Source organism: Hyperolius riggenbachi, chromosome 10, assembly GCF_040937935.1.
Source record: "Hyperolius riggenbachi isolate aHypRig1 chromosome 10, aHypRig1.pri, whole genome shotgun sequence".
Lineage (NCBI taxonomy): Eukaryota > Metazoa > Chordata > Amphibia > Anura > Hyperoliidae > Hyperolius > Hyperolius riggenbachi.
The window spans coordinates 11,094,801-11,116,702 of NC_090655.1; the positions used below are offsets into that span (position 1 = coordinate 11,094,801).

Sequence of the window (21,902 nt, forward strand, 5' to 3'; positions counted from 1 at the left end):
CTGCATAGTAAAGATAATGGTATTGTGTCATAACACATTGAGAGGGCTTCCGGCATATGTCTGACTTGACAATGGTTACTTCAACTCAAACATAAGTGAATATGCTATAGGCTTGCCAATATTACAACCTCACATTACACGGGAAAAAGGATATGTAATGCTAATACGGTACAAATGATGTTCTTGTTATGATAATAGTTTTGCGTACGTTGCACATGCACTTAATAAAGTTTGCCATATCACCGACTGGTCTTTACAGATGTACCTGTCCATATAAGTCACTTGACACCATTGTGCAATACTACCATTCTTGCAGACATATCCAATCACAGTATGTACTCATGTACTGATATGAATGTAGAGAGGCAATAAATGTGTACATCTTACATGTCATGTCATGTACATTACTGACAATGGGTGCATCAATGCTGTTCAAAGTTTAATTTGTATATTATCACAATATGTTGATGTTATGATCTGATATGTATGTGAACCAAGTGCTTGTTACACTAATAAAAAAGTAACAATCATCATGAGTTTGTGTTTTTGAATTAGACATGTACGAAAATAATGTTTGTGGTATAGTTTCCTATGAAACATCCACACATTTTGTATTAAATAAGTGTGGACGAAGAATGTTTGCACACTATGAACATTGCTGTTTTTTATTAAGTATATATATGTTGAAATATGTGTATCTCGAATTCACTACCCATCCTCACTTTCTCCCCCTCTCTCTCATTTTAATTCTCTCTCGTTCTGTAGCATCTCTCACAAACAAAGAGAGAAACAGAATGAAAGAGACCAACAGGATGTGTTTAATGTAATCCTAAGGAAATAAAGGCCAAATTAAATGCTACTAATATGTTGGCTGCCATATTTGTTGCACTGTAAACAATACCAATTTTTGGGATGAAATGCATAGCAATTGGGTTACAATAGTGTAGGAATCACACCACAAACAAGCATGCTTCTAATGTAGTGACGTCATACACACATGAGTATGAGATGTATGGTTGTTCAGGATATATGGATATAAATTTTTGGGGATGAGGATCAACTAGATAGGCAGGCAAATGGGAATGATTCTAAGGTAGAACAATTTACAGGCAACACATTTCGGTAACTCCATTTGGCATGACATTGAAAAGTTACGAAGTTTGGGCCTGTTGAAAATGAAATCAATTGATTATATGGAAACTCACAGTACATTTGACACAATGACATCACGAATGCCTTTATTAACAACTTAGCAGAAAACCAGCTCTGCTTGAAACAAATAGAACACAAAATTAGGGAATGCGTAATAAAGAAAAAGCAATACTAATGGGTGACAAACTGACCATCTTGTGACATAAAAAAAGCCGCGAACTTGTCACGCACATTAGCTGCCTCGACATTGCCACGGACTGCATGACCAGCAAGATCCGGAAGAGTGTCCACCTCCAACAGGTCTTCTGCACGAGGATCCTTGGTGCGCAGGTAATTATGCAACACACATGTTGCTTTGATGACAAAGTCAACATTGTCAGGCTTCAGCTGCATACAAGATCTGAGTACACGCCATTTGTTAGCTAAAATGCCAAATGTACACTCCACATATCTGCGAGCCATTGTGAGCCTAAAGTTGAAAAGCCTTTTTCTGTCATTTAAATCGCGTTTGGGAAACGGTTTTAATAAGTTGACATGTAGGCCAAAAGCCTCATCACCCACTAGCACATGTGGTAGTGCTTCTCCTCCTTCAACAAGGGGCCTTGGCTCGGGAATGTCAAACTGTTGGCTATATAACCTTCGGCCCATTGGTGACAACCGAAACACATTTGCATCTGCTGTGCTCCCATAAGCACCTACGTCGATGGCCAAAAACTTATAAGTAGTATCGGCAATGGCCATTAAAACAACTGAAAAGAATTTCTTATAATTATAATACAAGGAGCCACTGTTGGGTGGCACCTGAATTTGTAGATGTTTTCCATCCAAGGCGCCAATGCAATTAGGAAATTGAGCATTCTGCCGGAAACCTTCCGCTGCTTCTCTCCACATCTGCATTGTAGGTTGAGGCATAAATAATGGCTGCAGAACATTCCATATTGCCTTGCACGTCTCATGTACGATGCCTTGAATGGTAGAAATGCCTAGTAAAAAATGATAGTGCAAGGAAGTAAACGAATTCCCTGTGGCAAGATATCTGAAAAACATAACATCCAAAAAATGAAAAATACCTTCTTGGATAGTACATACAAACAAACAGTCATACAAATATTTCTAGTAATACCTGAGGGTCAGTAGAAGACGTTGTGCAGGACATATCATTCTTCGCATGTTGGTTCTCTGATGAGCAATATGAGGTGTCAACAAAACCAATAGTTCATCAAAATTAGGAATTGACATTCTAGTAAAATTAAAAAAATTTTCCGGATTCCTGCGCAAGTCTTCATATAAGACTTTAAAGGCTCCCTTCTTATCCCTCATGGATAACATTGGATGTACCCAAAAACGCCTACCACTCAAAACCCTTTGCCTTCTACGACGTAAAAGGACCCTCAGGGTAAGAATGCGGCAATGCAATAATAGCAGACGAGTACGCCTATTCATTCTAACAAAATGTTTGCCTAATTTTGTGCAGCACAATTCGAGGTAGGCACAAACAGGAAGTAATCTTCAATGTTCTGTGCATTTTCACATCCTTTTGTAGGTGAAGTTCCAAATTCTACACCATTTTTGATCTTTTACTTCCTAGATCACATCAACATTTCCTGTTATGACCACCAATTTCACTTCCAAGTTAAGGTAAACACTTCCAGGTTACTGCCTAAACATGACTTCCTGGTAAAGTTGGTCATTTCCTCTTTGCCAAAGTGAAATTTTTGAAAATTGAAGGTGTTCTCCTTTAACAAAAACGCTTTCGAATGCACCCCAAACGCTTTGTAAACGCAATACACGCGTTAACGCAGCGTTAAACACCCAACCGCAACCGCCTCACAAACGCTCATTAAACGCCTATCATGAACGCCAATTAACGCTTACTAACACACATACAAACTTGAGCTGCTTCGATAAGTGCTTACGTAGCAGTAAACGCAATGCTCAACTGCAGCCCGTCTGAAAGAGGCCTAAAACACTGACATCTTGGTGAGATTTGAGTTGAAGCTTTCTTCCCATGATTGTGTAAGTACACGCCCTTTAAGGGCGGTTCTGTCAGTATATATGTCTCACCAAGATGTCAGTGTTTTAGGCTATGAGTAAGGATTTTATCCGAAACATGTCAGCCAATGTCTGTATTTGCGATTTGGATTAAAATAAAGACCCTTGGACTATACCAGCGAGAGTGCGGACATCTTCCTTGTGTTCCTGTCCTGCTGTTCATTATCCAGCACCTTGCACTAGGTATCAAAGGTGGAGCGGACTTTCTCTATCATACTTGTTCACTTCAAGTATCCTTTAAGATGAGATAAACTGTGAATTCTAGAACTGTTATCCCCCTATAGTCAGCACCAGGAGCTGCATTTCCCTGAGTATAGAAGGTAGGCCCAGAGCACACCAAAAACCTCTAGCAGATCCACAAAACGCTAGAGGTTTTTGAAGCAGATTTCAGAGCGATTCTAGGCATGTGGAGAGACGTTTTCTAAACATGCCTAGCTTTTTTTGGAGTGTTTTTGTGTAGCAGATTACAAATATTGTTACAGTAAAGCTGTTACTGAGCAGCTTCTGTAACAAAAACGCCTGGAAAACCTCTCTGATCTAGCGTTTTTCAGAGCAGTTTTCCACTTTCCTATACTTTAACATTGAGGCAGAAACGCCTCAGAAATCTAAAAAATGCTGCAGCCCTCGAGTTTGCGTTTGTGGAAAAAACGAGCCGTTCTGGTGTGCACCAGCCCATTCACTTTTATTAGCCAAGCGGGTTTCCCCCTGCAAGCGTTTAAAAAAAACGCTCCAGAGCCGCTCTGGTGTGCACCAGCCCGTAGTGATGGACAAGTAGATACAAATAACTTCGAGTTGATGCAAATGTATGCACATTTGTATGCAAATTTATGCAGCTTGAAAATAAACCAATCAAGTTTTACCTCACCAGGATTTGATTGGGTCATTTCCAAGCTGCATAAATGTGCATAAAAATGTGCATACATTTGCAACAACTCTAAGTTATTAGCATCTACTTGACTATCACTAATAGAAGGTGTTGCCCACTTGTTGCATCTCGTCAGGACTACTTTCAGAAAAAGCGGTAAGTAGCAGTGATGAGCGAAAATGCAGATATTCTTTTCGTATTACTTTTTGCGAAAATAATGTTAAGCTCGACTTTCTAGCGAAATTGCCATCAAAAATCATTTTGTAATAGGGTTGTGATTTTGCAAATGTTCACGATAAAATAAAGGATTGTTTGTGTTTTTACAGTAAAATAACAATTATTTGCATTTTCGCAGGAAAAAGAATGATTTTTTTGTGATTTTGTGAAAAATCATTTTTGTGATTTTGTGAAAATCGCTTTCGTGATTGTATTTTTTGCAAAAAAGTTTCTCAATCGAAAACTTTTGATGCGAAAATGACAATGGCGAAAATTCATGAGCAACTCTGTTAAGTAGCAGCGATGATTGTAATGCGCTAATTTCGCTCACGTGACATTCCACGCAAAATTTCGCAATTACGATTACATGTAATTACGATTTCAGAATAGAATTGAGTTTGCGTATTTCATGTTAAATTATGGAAATTGCAAAAAAAAAAAAAAACAAGTGCAAATTAAATCAAAACCAAGTTGGAAAAACAACAAAAAATGTCAACAAGATGTTGTAGTTTTTGAGAAAACTTAAAGAAAAAACATTTTTTAAATCAGTAGATTTACATCACAGGAGCCCGTATAGGCACAGATGTCCTGGCGCCCTAGACTCCGCCCTCCATTAACCTGCACACCCCCACCGAACCGTGCCCAGCTTTCACCTCCCCCCTTCTTCCCCAGCCTGGTGTAGGTAGCCATAGGTACCCTTTAGTATTAGGTAACAAGAAGTACCCTCAATATTAAGTAGCTTGGGGCGCCCCCAAGTGATAGGTAGCTAGATATGTCCCTGGCTGAAGAGAGATCTCATCAGTGGAATGCCGACACCGACAGTTGGATGAGTAACCTCTCATTTACTCTCTGCTCTGGACTCTGCATAGGCAAGGAGGGAGGGAAGGAAGTGAGATGCCTTTTCCATCATCAGGCAGCTGTAGGCACGTGCCTACAGTGCCTTATGGAAAATCCGGCCTTGGCAGCGATATACCGAATTCTCCATACAAATATTTTATACATTTTAAAGGAAACCTGTGATCCAGCACTGGGTCCCTCTGGAGGTTTGCGATCGTCAATGATGAGCTAATTACGATCACGCAAAATTTCGTGTACATTTTCGCATTTACACTTATACGTAATTACGATTTGTAAATTCAATTGATTTTGTATAATGATTAGTAATTTCACCTAAAATGTTGTGTCATTTTCGCGTAATTTCATGCCGACTTTGGCAGTGAACAGCAAACCCCATACATGAAAGTGACACCAAAACCGCTACATATGTTAAGAAGAACAGCGGGTACAAGTAAAAAAAAAAGCAAAAGACCCTGTCGTTTTTGAGAAAATCAATTTTAAAAATGCAAAGAAAAAATATTTTTTAAACAAAAAAAAAATGACAGTTTAAAAAAATTTTTCTTGGTATGTTTAAAATCGATTTTCTCAAAAACTACAATGTCTTTTTGAAAAATTCTTTTTTTGACTTATACCCAATATTCACCTTAACGTATGTACCAATTTTGGTAGCAATAACATGTATGGGAGCTTTGCTAGTAACCGATAAGTCAGCAAAAATTTTGCAAAATTGTGTGAAAATTACATGAAAAATTACGCGAAATTGTGAAATACTACTATTATATATGAAATTAACGATTTTCCCTGAAATTTCGCATTACGGTTATGATGCATAAATGCGAATTTCGATGCGAAATTTCGCTAATGTGAATTTTCGGCTCACCACTGGCGATCGTGCTCCCATGCACGAGTGGGCGCCGCTGCACTGCACAGACACAGGACATCCCACACCTGCCTAGTACCACGAAGCCGCTCAGGCTCAGCAGAAATAGCAAAATCTTTTTTTTTTTTCTATTTTGTTTTTCAAAAAACTACAACGTCTTTTTGACTTGTTCCCATAGAATCAAATTTTACCTTTTTGCGTATTTGCACAGCATTGTGCGTAATTGCAAAATTCCAGGACGTAGTTACAGTTATATGCAACTTTCATTCCGAGTTGGCCAGAAATGTTGCATTGCATTATTTATTATAAATGTTGCATGCTTAATTGCGAATTTCGATGCAAAATTACGAAATTATGCTAAATTGGAGTTCAGCATTATTATGTAATCCATTGACTAATGGCAGGCACTTACTGCCTGTCTCAGGCAGCAATCTGCATTAAAAGAGGGGAATTGGTTGTCTAACAAGCATCAGTGTTTTGTATCGTTGCTTCTGGGGATCACCCCAATCAAGTGTCTAAAATGGATCATTCCAATTTTGCAGCAGCTTTATTCCATTGGTCCAAGTTGCATAAACAGGGCTGGATTTCTGGAAAGGCCACGTAGGCCTGGGCCTTGGGCCTCTGCAGTCCAAGGGGCACCTGGACATGAAGGGGGGGTTACTACATATGAAAGAGGAGGGTGAAAATGGGGAGCAACACATGAAAAAGAGAAAACGATGCTCATGGGAGCTGTTCATGAAAAAAGGGGCTGCTTTACATGGATGATACACATGAGGGAGGGGCTACACATGGCATGGGAGGGGCTGCAGTACATGGATGATAATACACATGAGGGAGGGGCAGCATATGGCATGAGAGGGTAGCTGAGCACAAGAAAAGGGAGTCACAACATACTTGGCCTAGGGACGCAAAAAGTAATCTGGCCTTGTGCATAATTGGCATATAGTCTCCATCAGCTCAGATTAATTTGCATGTTTTTGGCTATACTGTATATTAGAGAGTACAACAGATGCAGATTCTTACATTAATTCTTCCTCTTAATTTTCTGGCTTCTTAACATCAGCACAGGGATGATCATAGGAGGCGTATCCATTCTCATCTGCAGAGGACAAGAAGTAGCGTTACAAAGATGGCAAAACCAGCCGCGAAGCAGGACAAATACACACATTACTTCACATTTCAACAAAATGTTTGAGAAAAGTAACAAAAAGAAAATCTACATAATCTTATAAGCGGTAGGCATGGCAATGTGGGGGTGGGGCTCTTGGAATAAATGTGGCGTGTTCTGTGTGATACGTGAGGCTGCAGTGTGTTTGAAAGTATGGTTGTATTTTCTGGCACCTGTCCCTCTCCTGTTACCTCTCTGCATATATTCATATTGGAATGCTGGGGGGATTACGTACCGGGGATATACTTTGGATGCTGTGCAGAGGAGTTGTCTGGCACTTGTGTGCCGGTCAGAATCTGATATTCCTGGATAAGTGGCAGAATTTAATTTAATTGAGGGTTGTGCTCCAGTGCCCCTACTTCTTCCGCTGTTTGAATGTGGCGCCGGGGTTGAAGTGGGGAGGAGTCAAGACAACACCAACTGGAGCAAAAGCAACTTTGAGGTATTTCTGCTCCATGGATGGTCTGGCCAGATGATGCAAAGTCTAAATAATTAATCAGGGATATACCAAAGACACGGAAGATCAAAAATTGAAAAATACTTTTTCTTTTTTATTTGCAAAAAGGTGCAGAAATATGTACACAAAATCTTTAATCACGTAAAAAGTGCTTATAATTGATTGAAAAAAAGGCAACAACATCGATTTGTTTCGGGTTAGTAACCCTTCTTCAGGTCTTTAAATATAGTGAACATCTGCACAGTTGGAATACAAGGTAGAAACTCATCTGGTCAAATATAAAGCCAGGGCAGACCACCACAAGATCAAACAAAGAGCCGCATGGAGACCGGACATCCAAACAGGGTGGTGCCTTTTTTTCAATCAATTATAAGCACTTTTTACGTGATTAAAGATTTTGTGTACATATTTCTGCACCTTTTTGCAAATAAAAAAGAAAAAGTATTTTTAAATTTTTGATCTTCCGTGTCTTTGGTATATCCCTGATTAATTATTTAGACTTTGAGCTTGGTGTTTGTGGTGCACCTGCAGGGATTTTTTTGTATGTTTTGCTTCTCCCAAATACACTAACTACTGGCCAGATGATGCAATCCTGTGACCTCAAAGAAGACAACTCTCAAGGCCCATAACCACCGGAAGATGGATTGGGGAACCCACAGTAACGCGACCCGACGCACGTACGTCGATCCATCTTCCTACCCGCGGGAACATGTGACATCACACGATGACACATGATGGGCACAAACGAGAGCTCAAACAATCGTGGCACTTTGCATGGGAGTCGGCGTGGATCTTAACCTCCCTAGTGGTATATTTATTTTCAGTTTTTTTGGTTTTTTCTTTTCTGAAAATTTCAGACCTTAAAACCAGGAAAAAATTATGCTGCCAGAAAGCCAGCAGCAACCGCTGCACTTACTCATACCCTCCTGGAATCCAGCGCAATTTTCCCTCCGTCCTCCAGGTGATGCTGTAACTCTGTAGTGAGATCACTGACTGCGATCTCACCAGAGTGATTCGTAATTTAGAACCTCCCTGGAAAGGAAGAGAAATGGCTGCCTGCGTCCGGGTCCCCCGGAAGGTGAGTAAAAAAGCCTGTCGTGCGCCATTTCTCTGCATTGAGCTCCTGGCGGCTAGCCCAGTCGCAGCTCGGGAGGTTAAAGATCCGACCCACAGTTACAGTCATAATTGGCATGCATCAAATAACGTAGTTCACTTAATGTTGCACACGCACCCACATCATGAAATCACGGAAACGATGGGTATTTGGGTACAAAGCTTTAGATGTGGGTATAGAGGGCATTTGGGGGAAGGGACAGGCAGCGATAGGCTAGTTAGGGAGGAAACTTTAGTTAGAAGCAAAAATTCATGGACATGAGCTTCAAGTGCCCCATTCGAATGACTGGGTCACCAAACAGTCATGCCAAAAACAATGGCAAACCAACTCCTACATGACAAAGCCCTTTAGCTTCTTTGCTCTGAATGTATTCTTGTTTTTTTTTTGCCATTTCAGCACTGGAATTATTGGAAGTGTACCTCTTTATTAGGTGATTATTTCAGAGAATTTAGAGCGTCTTACTGGTTTTATTTTTTACTTCGGGGCTAGAGTGGGATTAGGCTTTGTCGCTTGGCCAGAAAGTCCTTGGCCGTTGAGAAGAAATGGAATGTTGAAGGGGAAGGGAGACATAGCATTTTGCAACAGGCGGGGAATTACTGTAGATTTGGTCGGGGGAGCTTTTTATGCGAGGTTTAGAGGCACTGTGTGTGGGAGGAGAGAGAGGTGAGGGTATGGACAAAGATGTATTGCACTGACAGATCCAGCTAGTTCTGAAATCAACACAGCTGACTTGAATGTTCATGATTCCTAATTGTGTTGAAGTCCATTTTGGAGTTCTATTAACCTCAACTTATTTGTAGCCTTGAAATGACCACAACAAGCAAACTTTTTTTTACATTTCTGGAGCCTGTTGTCATTTTTATATTTCAGTAGGATCTAAAGGCTTTATCGAGGATCTGGATGCTTTATGGAGGATCTGGAGGCATTCTTGAGGATCTGGAGACATTATGGAGGATCTGGAGGCTTAATAGAGGATCTGGACAAATTATGGAGGATATGGAGGCATTATGGAGGATCTGGAAGCTTTATGGAGGATCTGAAGGCTTTATGGAGGATCTGAAGGCCTTATGGAGGATCTGAAGGTCTTATGGAAGCATTATGGAGGAAATAAAGCCTTTATGGAGGATCTGAAGGCTTTATGGAGGATCTGGTGGCATTATCAAGGATCTGGAGGCTTTATGGAGGATCTGGTGACATTATCAAGGATCTTGAGGCTTTATGGTGGATCTGGAGGCTTTATGGAGACATTATGGAGGCCTTATGGAGGATATAAAGCCTTTATGGAGGATCTGAAGGCTTTATGAAGGATCCTTTATGGAAGATCTAAAGACTGTATAAAGGATCTGGAGCCTTTATGGAGGATCCAGGGGCGTAACTTAGAGCCCCCGGGCCCTCCTGCAGAAATTGTGAGTGGGCCCCCCTCCCCTCCGGGACCCCCCTCCCACTAGGTCCCGCTCGTGGCTGTTGTTGGAGGTTGGAGGGGTCGCACCATGAGGGGAAAGCTATGACCACACTCGGCGGGGAGGGGGGGAAGGTCCACCCCCCCTCCCTCACCTCGGGCTTTCCCCTCTGTGCTCCCCTCCAGCTTCAATAGCTATACAAGACAAGTGCAGCGGAGCGGCGGGCAGCGGCAGGCAAACATACTTTCCGTGCGTCCGGGCGCTTCTCGCTCTAGTGACTGACGCGACTCATGTTTTATACAGGAAGTCGCGTCAGTCACTAGAGTGAGAAGTGTCTGCGCTGGAACGCACGGAAGGTATGTTTGCCTGCTGCTGCCCGCCGCTCCGCTGCACTTGTCTTGTATAGCTATTGAAGCTGGAGGGGAGCACAGAGGGGAAAGCTAGAGGTGAGGGAGGGGGGGGGGACCTTCCCCCCTCCCCGCCGAGTGTGGTCATAGCTTTCCCCCCATTGTGCGACCCCTCCAGCCCCACAAATCGGCCATGAGCAACCCCCCCCCCGCGGGCGCATGGGCTGCATCCCCTATTGTTATGCGCATGGGAGGATCTGGAGGCACTATCAAGGATTCGGAGGCTTTATCAAGGTTCTGGAGGCTTTATGGAGGATCTGGATTCTTAATGGAGGATCTGGATTCTTAATGGAGGATCTGGAGGCTTTATGAACCTTTCTGCATCATATATTATATAGTCATAGTAATTACCTGGTGTATAGTAGGAATACACCATGGCAGAGCTGGTCTTCACGTTCAGCACTCTCTGACCCATAAACATTCTGAACTGGAAGGTTATTGGTTTTTGCGTAACCTGAAGGAAAGAGAGAAGAGTTAAGGAAATTATATTAGTACTGCACACACTGGCCCATATCTAGATATAGATCTGAAGACACCATTGGATGAGAAGGACACACAAATGAAGTTCCTGTAGATTGGACCTGATTGAACATGGAGTCACATGACCATGTTTGGGCACTGAAGTTAGATAAGATATGGAAGTCTGAGATGGATGTTACAATACAGAGAAATTGGGTGAAATGTTTTACTTACAGAATCATGATAGATTTCAACTTCTCCTTTAGAGTTCTCTTCAGCTTTGGAAACAACGCCCTGGTTCTCCAACTAGAAAACAACAAATAAAGTTTATCGTATGGAAATAATTTTGGATAGAAGCAACATGTCACGCTTCTCACAGCATGCTGTCCCCATCTGACTAGAAGAAGTTCCTATAAGAGTACAGAAACTACAGGTAAAGCATTCAGGTGTAGGGATGGGCTGGTGGCACTTAGCAGCTTAAGACACAGATGACCCTGTTGACCTCGCACCTATCCTGTTTCAGGATTCGGTCTGATGGGCACCAAAAACCAAAGCTGTAGTTGTACATTTTCCATTTTTTCTTTTCTGATTGGCCAGTCCTGAAAGGTGAAAGGGGATAAGGTGAAGGGGGTCCAGGATTTATTCAGGGGAGGCAAGAGAGCCATATATGGAAATGCAAATATCTTTTCATTTGCTAAGGAAGATTCTACTACTGGGACTCATCCAGGGTTCTGGATGAGATTTCCACCAACTGGTGGGTATAGGAGTACTGGCTGAGGACAGGAGTACGGGCTAAGGACAGGAGTACGGGCTGTGGACAGGAGTACGGGCTGTGAACAGGAGTACGGGCTGTGAACAGGAGTACGGGCTGTGGACAGGAGTACGGGCTGTGGACAGGAGTACGGGCTGTGAACAGGAGTACGGGCTGTGAACAGGAGTACGGGCTGTGGACAGGAGTACCGGCTGTGGACAGGAGTACGGGCTGTGGACAGGAGTACGGGCTGTGGACAGGAGTACGGGCTGTGGACAGGAGTACGGGCTGTGGACAGGAGTACGGGCTGTGGACAGGAGTACGGGCTGTGGACAGGAGTACGGGCTGTGGACAGGAGTACGGGCTGTGGACAGGAGTACGGGCTGTGGACAGGAGTACGGGCTGTGGACAGGAGTACGGGCTGTGGACAGGAGTACGGGCTGTGGACAGGAGTACGGGCTGTGGACAGGAGTACGGGCTGAGGACAGGAGTACGGGCTGAGGACAGGAGTACGGGCTGAGGACAGGAGTACGGGCTGAGGACAGGAGTACGGGCTGAGGACAGGAGTACGGGCTGAGGACAGGAGTACGGGCTGAGGACAGGAGTACGGGCTGAGGACAGGAGTACGGGCTGAGGACAGGAGTACGGGCTGAGGACAGGAGTACGGGCTGAGGATAGGAGTACGGGCTGAGGATAGGAGTATAGGCAGAGTACCGCATGCCTGGCGGTCTGGAGAGGGACACCCTTACCTCTTTCAGGGACCAGTAGTCTGCATTGTAACCAGACATCAGTCTGATTGTTGTAAGTGCCATGCCGGAAGAATTCTTATTTCCTTGATAGCTTGATAAAAAGAAACAAAAATCATGAGTTTGCTAGTAATAATACTTACAATGTACAATAGGTAGTGCTACTGCTATCAAGGGCCTTGTTTAGAAAAGAGAAGCTTAAAGTGTACCTGAGACATTAAGTAGTGCATCCATACCTCCAAACTTTTTAAGAGAAGGAAAAGGGACAGTTAAGCCATACCCCCTGATCACACCCCCGGCACACCCCCTTAGACACATATACCATAAAAATGTCATAGGAAAAATTGGTTGTTTTATAATTCAAACCACACTGGTTCTTTTCTATCCTGGTACATTTTCCTTCATATTAACATTTGAAAATAAGAAATATTATATCTTCCCGTGATCTAATAGCAGCTGTTTTTCTAAAGCCTGATTTGTTGAGTAAGTGAAGATGAAATATCCTCCCCATATTCAACAACCCAATGGTCTAAAGCCATAGCATTCTCAATCAATCTCACCCTATGTGTCAACCACAAAGAATTATACTACAAGCTTTTGTTGCGGTGGTGTTACACTCCCAGTAAAATGGCTTTATTCTCCAATAGTCACTCAGATAGGCGTTTATAGAAACTGCTCGAAAAAGGGATCAATCTTTCACATATGGTGGAGCTGGCCATACATTAAAAAACGGTGGCACCAAACCTTTTCACTTATCTCCCATATAACAAGTTCAAGAATTAAACCTAACCCAGGTCTAGCACTTTTTAATATACTATATATTCCTGCGTATAAGACTACTTTTTAGCCCTTGAAAATCGTCTGAAAAGTTGGGGGTCGTCTTATACGCCGGGTGTCATTGATGCCGGGTGATACGCCTTACCCTGTTACCGCCTCTCAGATCTCCCTGATGCGGGAGCGCAATCTATTCTTCCATACCGCTCTGATAAACAGGTAGACAAGGAGAGCTGACCAGTCTACTTAAGGAGAGTTGACTAATGCAACAAGTCAATTGACTATATACTGTTATATACTGGGTAACACATACAGTACAGCACTAGTATCTGTTCATACACAGCACCAGTACATGATTTTTTTTATTTTTATTTGGTGTGCGTTGGAAGAGGGGTAGTCTTATACGGCGAGTATATCCCAAACTCTATATTTTAACTGGAAAAGTTGGGGGGTCGTCTTATACGCCCAGTCATCTTATACGCCGGAATATACGGTAGATATCAACCTGACTCCTATACCATATAGATTTCTAATGGACAAAATTATGCTAGCCACAAAAGTGGCAATAGCCAGACACTGAAGAGACTCAATTAGTCCCGAAATGGTTGATATTCTACAAATTCGTAATACTAACTGCCAATATGAGCGAATATACAGTGGCTTGCAAAAGTATTCGGCCCCCTTGACATTTTCCACATTTTGTCACATTACTGCCACAAACATGAATCAATTTTATTGGAATTCCACGTGAAAGACCAATACAAAGTGGTGTACACGTGAGAAGTGGAACGAAAATCATACATGATTCCAAACATTTTTTACAAATAAATAACTGCAAAATGGGGTGTGCGTAATTATTCAGCCCCCTGAGTCAATACTTTGTAGAACCACCTTTTGCTGCAATTACAGCTTCCAGTCTTTTGGGGTCTCTACCAGCTTTGCACATCTAGAGACTGAAATCCTTGCCCATTCTTCTTTGCAAAACAGCTCCAGCTCAGTCAGATTAGATGGACAGCGTTTGTGAACAGAAGTTTTCAGATCTTGCCACAGATTCTCCATTGGATTTAGATCTGGACTTTGGCTGGGCCATTCTAACACATGGATAGGTTTTGTTTTAAACCATTCCATTGTTGCCCTGGCTTTATGTTTAGGGTCGTTGTCCTGCTGGAAGGTGAACCTCCGCCTCAGTCTCAAGTCTTTTGCAGACTCCAAGAGGTTTTCTTACAAGATTGCCCTATATTTGGCTCCATCCATCTTCCCATCAACTCTGACCAGCTTCCCTGTCCCTGCTGAAGAGAAGCACCCCCAGAGCATGATGCTGCCACCACCATATTTGGCAGTGGGGATGGTGTGTGCAGAGTGATGTGCAGTGTTAGTTTTCCGCCACACATAGCCTTTTGCATTTTGGCCAAAAAGTTCCATTTTGGTCTCATCTGACCAGAGCACCTTCTTCCACATGTTTGCTGTGTCCCCCACAAGGCTTGTGGCAAACTGCAAACGGGACTTCTTATACTTTTCTGGTAACAATGGCTTTCTTTTTGCCACTCTTCCATAAAGGACAACTTTGTACAGTGCACGACTAATAGTTGTCCCATGGACAGATTCCCCCACCTGAGCTGTAGATCTCTGCAGCTCGTCCAGAGTCACCATGGGCCTCTTGACTGCATTTCTGATCAGTGCTCTCCTTGTTCAGCCTGTGAGTTTAGGTGGATGGCCTTGTCTTGGTAGGTTTACAGTTGTGCCATACTCCTTCCATTTCTGAATGATCGCTTTATCAGTGCTCCGCGGGATGTTAAAGGCTTTGGAAATCTTTTTGTAGCCTAAGCCTGCTTTAAATTTCTCAATAACTTTATCCCTGACCTGTCTGGTGTGTTCTTTGGACTTCACGGTGTTGTTGCTCCCAATATTCTCTTAGACAACCTCTGAGGCCGTCACAGAGCAGCTGTATTTGTACTGACATTAGATTACACACAGGTGCACTCTATTTAGTCATTAGCACTCATCAGGCAATGTCTAATGGCAACTGACTGCACTCAGACCAAAGGGGGCTGAATAATTACGCACACCCTACTTTGCAGTTATTTATTTTTAAAATATGTTTGGAATCATGTATGATTTTCGATCCACTTCTCACGTGTACACCACTTTGTGTTGGTCTTTCATGTGAAATTCCAATAAAATTGATTCATGTTTGTGGCAGTAATGTGACAAAATGTGGAAAACTTCAAGGGGGCCGAATACTTTTGCAAGCCACTGTATGTTAATGTGAACAGTACAACTGAGAAATTTAAAGAGAGATTGGATCTATGGATTAATAAACAAGATTTACCTTAATGAATATTAAATACTGACTGATATAGACATAACTAAAACTTATTTAGGGTACCTCCTGAGTCCTGATCATACTTGTCAGGTATTCCTAACATAACGAAATCAAACTGGTATATCTGTTACTCTGTAGGATTGGGTTGACAGGTAGCGCTGGAATTGATTATCATTAGTATAGAATAGATTTGCTTAATAATTTAATAAAAATTCATATTTATTTATCAGCTTAATTGTACTTTATTAAAACTTGAATAAAAATAAATTCTTTACCATTGGCATATACAGCGCATAAAATTATGTTTTTTATATATATATATATATATATATATATATATATATATATATATATATATATATATGCGCTCCGGGTCTTTATAGGAAAAAGAAAAAAAAGTTCCACAGGGTGTATCACAAAGTCTTCCTTTTTGTATGTAATAATCCAGATAGTTATCATACGAATCCACAAAAGTCTCTGTAAGATGCCGCTGATCTATATGTGGGCACTTAAGTAGATGCGTATTTGTGATGCTGTATTTGCTTAGAGTGTCAGACAGACCTCCGTGGTTGATGTCCCGCTCTTGTAGGTAGACATATCGTTAGTATACTCACGCTCCCTAGGAGCCGTTTAGGTAACGATTGCCCTTCAGTCCTGTGTGAGTCGGAGCTCTGGCCGGCAGCTCTACGACTCTCTGTGCCTCCTGGTCGCCGCTCTGCATTCCATGTAGTTGTATGTAGTCTAGGCATAGCTCCCGACTGTCCCTCTTTGGGAGCCCCTGTCCCTCTCTCCCTCTTTCCTCCTCATTTGTCCCTCTTTCAGGACTTTGTTCCTCTTTCGATGTAAATATATATATTTCTCTACTACAAAAATGTGTTTGACTCTGAACTTTATTCCCATCCTTTAAATTGATATATTACTAATTGTAAAATGTTAATATGAAGGAAAATGAACCAGGATAGAAAGGAGCAGTGTGGTTTGAATTATAAAACATATTTTTCTTATGAAATCTTTATGGTATGCGTGATTTGGGGATGTGATGGGGGTGCGGTCAGGGGTGTGGCAGGGGCATGGCTTAAGTGTCCCTCTTTTTCATATCAAAAAGTTGGGAGGTATGAGTCTAGGGCCAATTTAGGGGGAAGCCAATTAACTTATCTGTATGTTTTTTGGGATGTGGAGGAAACTAGAGTTCCCACAGGAAACCCCACAGACACGGGGAGAACATACAAACTCCTTGCAGATGTTGACCTGGCTGTGATTTGAACGATGCAAGGCGAGAGCGCTAACCACTACGCCACCGTGCTGCCCAACTAAATAACTTACGGATCACAGAAACAGTTAAAGCAAATCGGAAGTGAAAATAGACTTATGATATAATGAATTGTATGTGTAGTACGGATAATACATAGAGCATCAGAAGCAAAGAAAATAGTCTTGTATTTTTATTATTAGTTATATACTGTATCTTTATTTATAACATTGCATCATTCTGTCAAACTTGCAGTTTAGAAACCACACTCTTTAAGCTGTAAAACAGAGCAGAGCTAATGTCTCTTTGAACTTTCCTGCAGTAAAAACTTATCTCAGCTGTCTGTTTCTTGGTTGTTTAAAGAACCACTATCGCGAAAAATGGTAACATTTAAAATGCATGTAAATACATACATACGAAGTACATTTCTTCCAGAGTAAAATGAGCCATAAATTACCTTTCTCTTATGTTGCTGTCACTTACAGTAAGTAGTAGAGATCTGACAGAATCGACAGGTTTTGGACTAGTCTATCCCCTCAAGCGGGATTCTCAGCATGGCCTTTTTGTTTATAAAGGCATTCCCTGAAAAGTATTTATATAAAGATTCAGGCCAGCCTCCCTGCTCACTGTACACTTTTTTGGCAGTTGGACGGAGCAACTGCCATTCGCTAAGTGCTTTTGAAAATAAAGAAAACCCTGAGAAACCCCATGAGGAGATGGGCTAGTCCAAAATCTGTTGGTTCTGTCAGATTTCTACTGCCTACAGTAAATGACAGCAACATAGGAGAAAAGTAATTTATGGATCAGTTTACTCTGGGATAAATGTACATCTTATGTGTCTATGTTTATTTGTATTTTACATTTTACGATTTTTTTGCCATACTGGTCCTTTAAGAACTTCACAAAACAGGACTGTGTTGACCAAGTTAGTCGAATAACTCATAGAAGCTCTTTTGCATGGATAACAGCTGAGCTGAGCTGTGCTAGAAAACAACTTGAGACTCTTTTCTGTGCTACTAATTTTTGTTATCCCTACTTCACATAGATCTCATAAGTTGATTTTTGCTTCGGATTTGCTGTAGTGCTGCTCTACCCTTTTGTGTGAACCTGGAGGTAGGACAAGGGTAGCAGGAGTGATAGTACACATACTTGTGACGGTTTAGTGCCGCCACTCAGACGTCTGATTATTTGGTGATCTGCAGAATCACCAATAATGCAGACGCTATACCTGATTATGTGTGATCTGCAGAATCACCAATAATACTAGTATAGCAGACAAAGAGCTGAGTGTGTAGTGATTTGGTGCAACAGTAACTTTAATAGTTTTATCAGAACTAAACAGGACATATTTGACCAGAACCTCCCCAGTGAGGCTGGGAAAGGTACAGGCAGAAAATACAGCGGTAGTATAGCTGGTCTCTGCCAGGGGTGCTGGCGAGAGACAAGAACCACTCAAACAGGTACTAACAGAGCTTTACCAGATAGCCTGGAATATCGACCAGGCGTCTGCAAGAATGAACCGACTAGTTCTCACCAGAGGAGCTGGCAAGGAACTAGTTGACAGGTAGCAAAAAAAAAAATCTACGCCAGACCTTTCCAGGGGAGCTGGAAAGGTGACACTAGACTCCGGCGGTTTCGGCTGAACCTTCCAGAGAAGCTGGGAAGGTCCCCTCAATCACTAGGCAACACCTCACCAGTGGAGCTAGTGAGGATAATGAATAAATAACGAGTGTTCATCAGTGGAGCTGATGAGCCTCAGAGCCACATAGGCTAGGCCCCTACAGAGGTGCTGGCTGACAGTAACTACACGGCAGTACTAAATACGGCCAGACCTCCGGGGCTCTGTGAACACACTAACGGAAATGGTGACCTCGTAGTTTGGCAAGACCTCACCAGAGATGCTGGCGAGGTACGAAAGATACACTGACCACCCGTATAATAAAGTACAAACCCCAGCAAGCTGGGGATACTGAAACTGGGATAGAATCTCCCGAGGAGCGGGGGCACAGGCAAAGCTGTAACTAATGGCCGCCTAAGGAGTAGGCGGCTCAGACCGTACTGCAGCCTAGGAGCAGGAGGCACAGACAATGCTGCAACTACTGGTCGCCTAAGGAGTAGGCAATTCAGACTGCACTGCAGCCTACGAGACACAACCAATATTGCACTAGTAATTGCCTGGGAACAGGTGAGTCAGATTGTACTGCAACCGAGTGATCACTTAGCATCATCACCTGGGATCTATTCTAAGGTCTGAGCGCTAACATGCAAGCATTCACGACAAAAGACAGCGCTAGAGTGAAGCCCGAAGGCTTAAGAAGCAGAGGAGACCTCACTGGCACGCCCCCTGCAGTAGCCAATCCGGGGCGCCGTGAGACTCCACTGATGTCAGCTGACCAGTAGGTCAGCTGACGAGCCTTCTCCTCGGATAAAGGTCCTGTCTATGCACGCCTTGCAGGGACCTTGCAGGGAAAAGATAGTTCCGTCCCCGGCGTCCTAGACGCCGGAGAGACGGACAAGGGCCCAGAAGCAGCCGCGGTGGCGATGCAGTCCGCCGCGGCTGCGCTTGTTACAATACTGGACACTTCCGATAGAGCTACTTACCTCAGGCTCACAGTCAGGTTTATGCTGTAGGCCACCTCATTGATGCAGTTGTCTGAGGAGGCAGACAGAGCCAGCGTGAAGGCGGAGTCCTCTTTGGGTATCGGGATGTTGTAGCCAACTGTAGTCTAGAGGCAAACAGAAAAATACAGTTAAAAACATGACTTTCAAGTAGGGCCATAACTACAAATCATGCCCCCACCCACACAAAACTTGAATGGTACCCACTCATATTCACATGCTTTTCCTTGGCAACTGTTTGTAACCCTCACAACCTTGCCACTCATCTTGCAAGGGCAAGGCAGTTTCTAAGCAAAATTGCACCCAGGGCGAGGGTGTCATAATTGCACCCCCCCCCCCCCCCACTTCCCCGGTGAACTGGCGTCCCAATATTACTCTCCCTGTATAGATAGTCAGCTATGGGTGTCCCCAGTATATATAGCCAGGCGTAAGTACTCCCAGTATAGGTAGCCAGGCATAGGTGGTCCTAGTATAGGTAGCTAGGCATAGGTGCCACAAGTATAGGTATCCCAGATATAGGTGCCTCCAGTATAGAGAGCCAGACATATGTGTCTCCAGTGTAGGTAGCCAGCTGTAGGTGCCCCCAGTATAGGTTAGTTAGGTATAGGTGCCCCCCGTATATGTAGCCAGCAGTATGTGCCCCAGTATAGGTTAGTTAGGTATAGGTGCCCCAGTATAGGTTAGTTAGGTATAGGTGCCACCAGTATAAGTTAGCTAGGTATAGGTGCCACCAGTGTAAGTTAGCTAGGTATAGGTGCTATCAGCAAAGGCTAGCTAGGTATAGGTTAAGCCAGTATAGGTTAGCTAGGTATAGGTGCCACTAGTATTGGTTAGCTAGGTACAGGTGACCTCAGTATAGATTAGCTAGGTATAGGTGCAGCCAGTATAGGCTAGCTAGGTATAGGTGGCCTCAGTATAGGCTAGCTAGGTATAGATGCCCCCAGAATAGGTTAGCTGGAAACGTGGCTGTGCAAGGGTTACAAAACAAGTATGGCCATTGTAGTCTTTACACCCATAACAAGTGCAGCCACAAAACACCTGGGGCTTGATTCACAAAGCGGTGCTAACCTACTTAGCACGTCTAAAGTCTTTAGACATGCTAACCAGGGTGCTAAGTAGGTTAGCACCGGATTTCTCAATTGAGAAAACCGGTGCTAACCTACTTAGCACCCTGGTTAGCGCGCCTTAAGACTTTAGACGTGCTAAGTAGGTTAGCACCGCTTTGTGAATCAAGCCCCTGATCTGAAGGATGGACCCGTTTTGTCGGAGGGAGTGAAGTAGAAGTTGGGGCCCCCTTACAGCTCTGCCTGCCCCCTGCGGTCACAGGGGTTGTTCCCTTCTAGTTACACCCCTGCTTTCAAGTTACTGTATTCAAAGCAAAACTTGCCATCTACCGGAGCTCTGAGGAGACTCACATGATTAGCAGTTTAGCCAGTAGAGAGGAAAAATGGAACCGCTTTACCTCAAAAAATCCCAAGCTAATTGGTTCGTTATTTTCACAAAAATTATGACAGAGAGATTTTATGTGGCTATTAGTTCTCTACCTCGTGTACCAAAATAAGTTTTAAACAATATCGGTCAACAGAGGCCTTGGCGGTGTTCACGTTTTGTTCTCTTCAATGTTTTTATCAATCTGAATTTCCAATGCAGTTAAAGGCTTACATACAAATATACAGCAGTATATACTGTATACATATAATGTATGCTATAGGAAGTGTTTCTGATACTGAAACCAGGGAAATGACAAGTGGGTATCCTCAATAATTTACCGCATTCTACTACAGTAAACAAGAACAGAAAACAAGGGACACCGAGAGCTCAAAATATTGTAGTATGTATTGGTACGGAGGGTAGGTAATTAACCTCTGGAGGACCGCGGTATTAAACCCCCCCTAGTGACAAGGCCATTTTTTGTAAAACAGGCCACTGCAGCTTTAAGGCCAGCTGCAGGGCTGTACTCCGCCACAAGTGATTTCCCCCCCCCCCCCCCCCCCCTCTTCCTTTTCTCCCCACCAACAGAGCTCTCTGCTGGTGGGGTCTGATCGCTCCTGCAATGTTTATTTTTTTATTACAAATATTTGTGATTTTTTTTTTAGTAAAAAAGTTTATTTTTTTAATTAATTTTCCATCTTTCCCTCCCCCAGTCAGCCAATCATAGCGATTCAGTCTATCACAGCGGATTGCTCCTGTGTCCCCCAGTACAGCGCAGCCTAAGAGCGCAGCGCTGTACTATGTTTATAGACAGCGGTTTCGCCGTCTCCAGTCTCCTAGCGATGAGCTCCGCCTACCAAGCGGAGATGCGCGTGCATCAGCGGGTGCGATCTCCTGCAAGACACGCTCCCTAGGACTAAACGCCGATCGGAGTTAGGCACTAGGCAGTCCTGTGCACCCCCATCGGTGTGACGTGGTTGGCGATAGGTTAAGCAAGTATCG

The 21,902-nt window shown here is 43.1% G+C and overlaps 2 protein-coding genes across 2 annotated transcripts in view; both read right to left on the reverse strand.

Annotated features, from left to right (window-relative positions):
- The window catches only part of LOC137536060 (ovostatin-like), a 148,153-nt gene that overhangs the window by 7,278 nt on the left and 118,973 nt on the right, over positions 1 to 21,902 (reverse strand). Inside the window, exons 31-35 of the mRNA XM_068258032.1 lie at positions 19,452 to 19,576; positions 12,508 to 12,598; positions 11,242 to 11,313; positions 10,900 to 11,002; positions 7,026 to 7,101 (exon numbers count right to left, since the gene is read on the reverse strand). Of these exons, the coding sequence (XP_068114133.1) occupies positions 7,040 to 7,101; positions 10,900 to 11,002; positions 11,242 to 11,313; positions 12,508 to 12,598; positions 19,452 to 19,576 (453 nt within the window). The 3' untranslated portion in view covers positions 7,026 to 7,039. The remainder of the gene's footprint in view (positions 1 to 7,025; positions 7,102 to 10,899; positions 11,003 to 11,241; positions 11,314 to 12,507; positions 12,599 to 19,451; positions 19,577 to 21,902) is intronic.
- Positions 1,016 to 2,350, reverse strand: LOC137534447 (uncharacterized). Its single transcript, XM_068255940.1, has 2 exons — positions 2,276 to 2,350; positions 1,016 to 2,188 (listed from the first exon to the last, which is right to left on the reverse strand). Exons 1-2 carry the CDS (start codon positions 2,320 to 2,322, stop codon positions 1,324 to 1,326), a joined length of 912 nt encoding a protein of 303 aa, XP_068112041.1. The 5' UTR covers positions 2,323 to 2,350; the 3' UTR covers positions 1,016 to 1,323.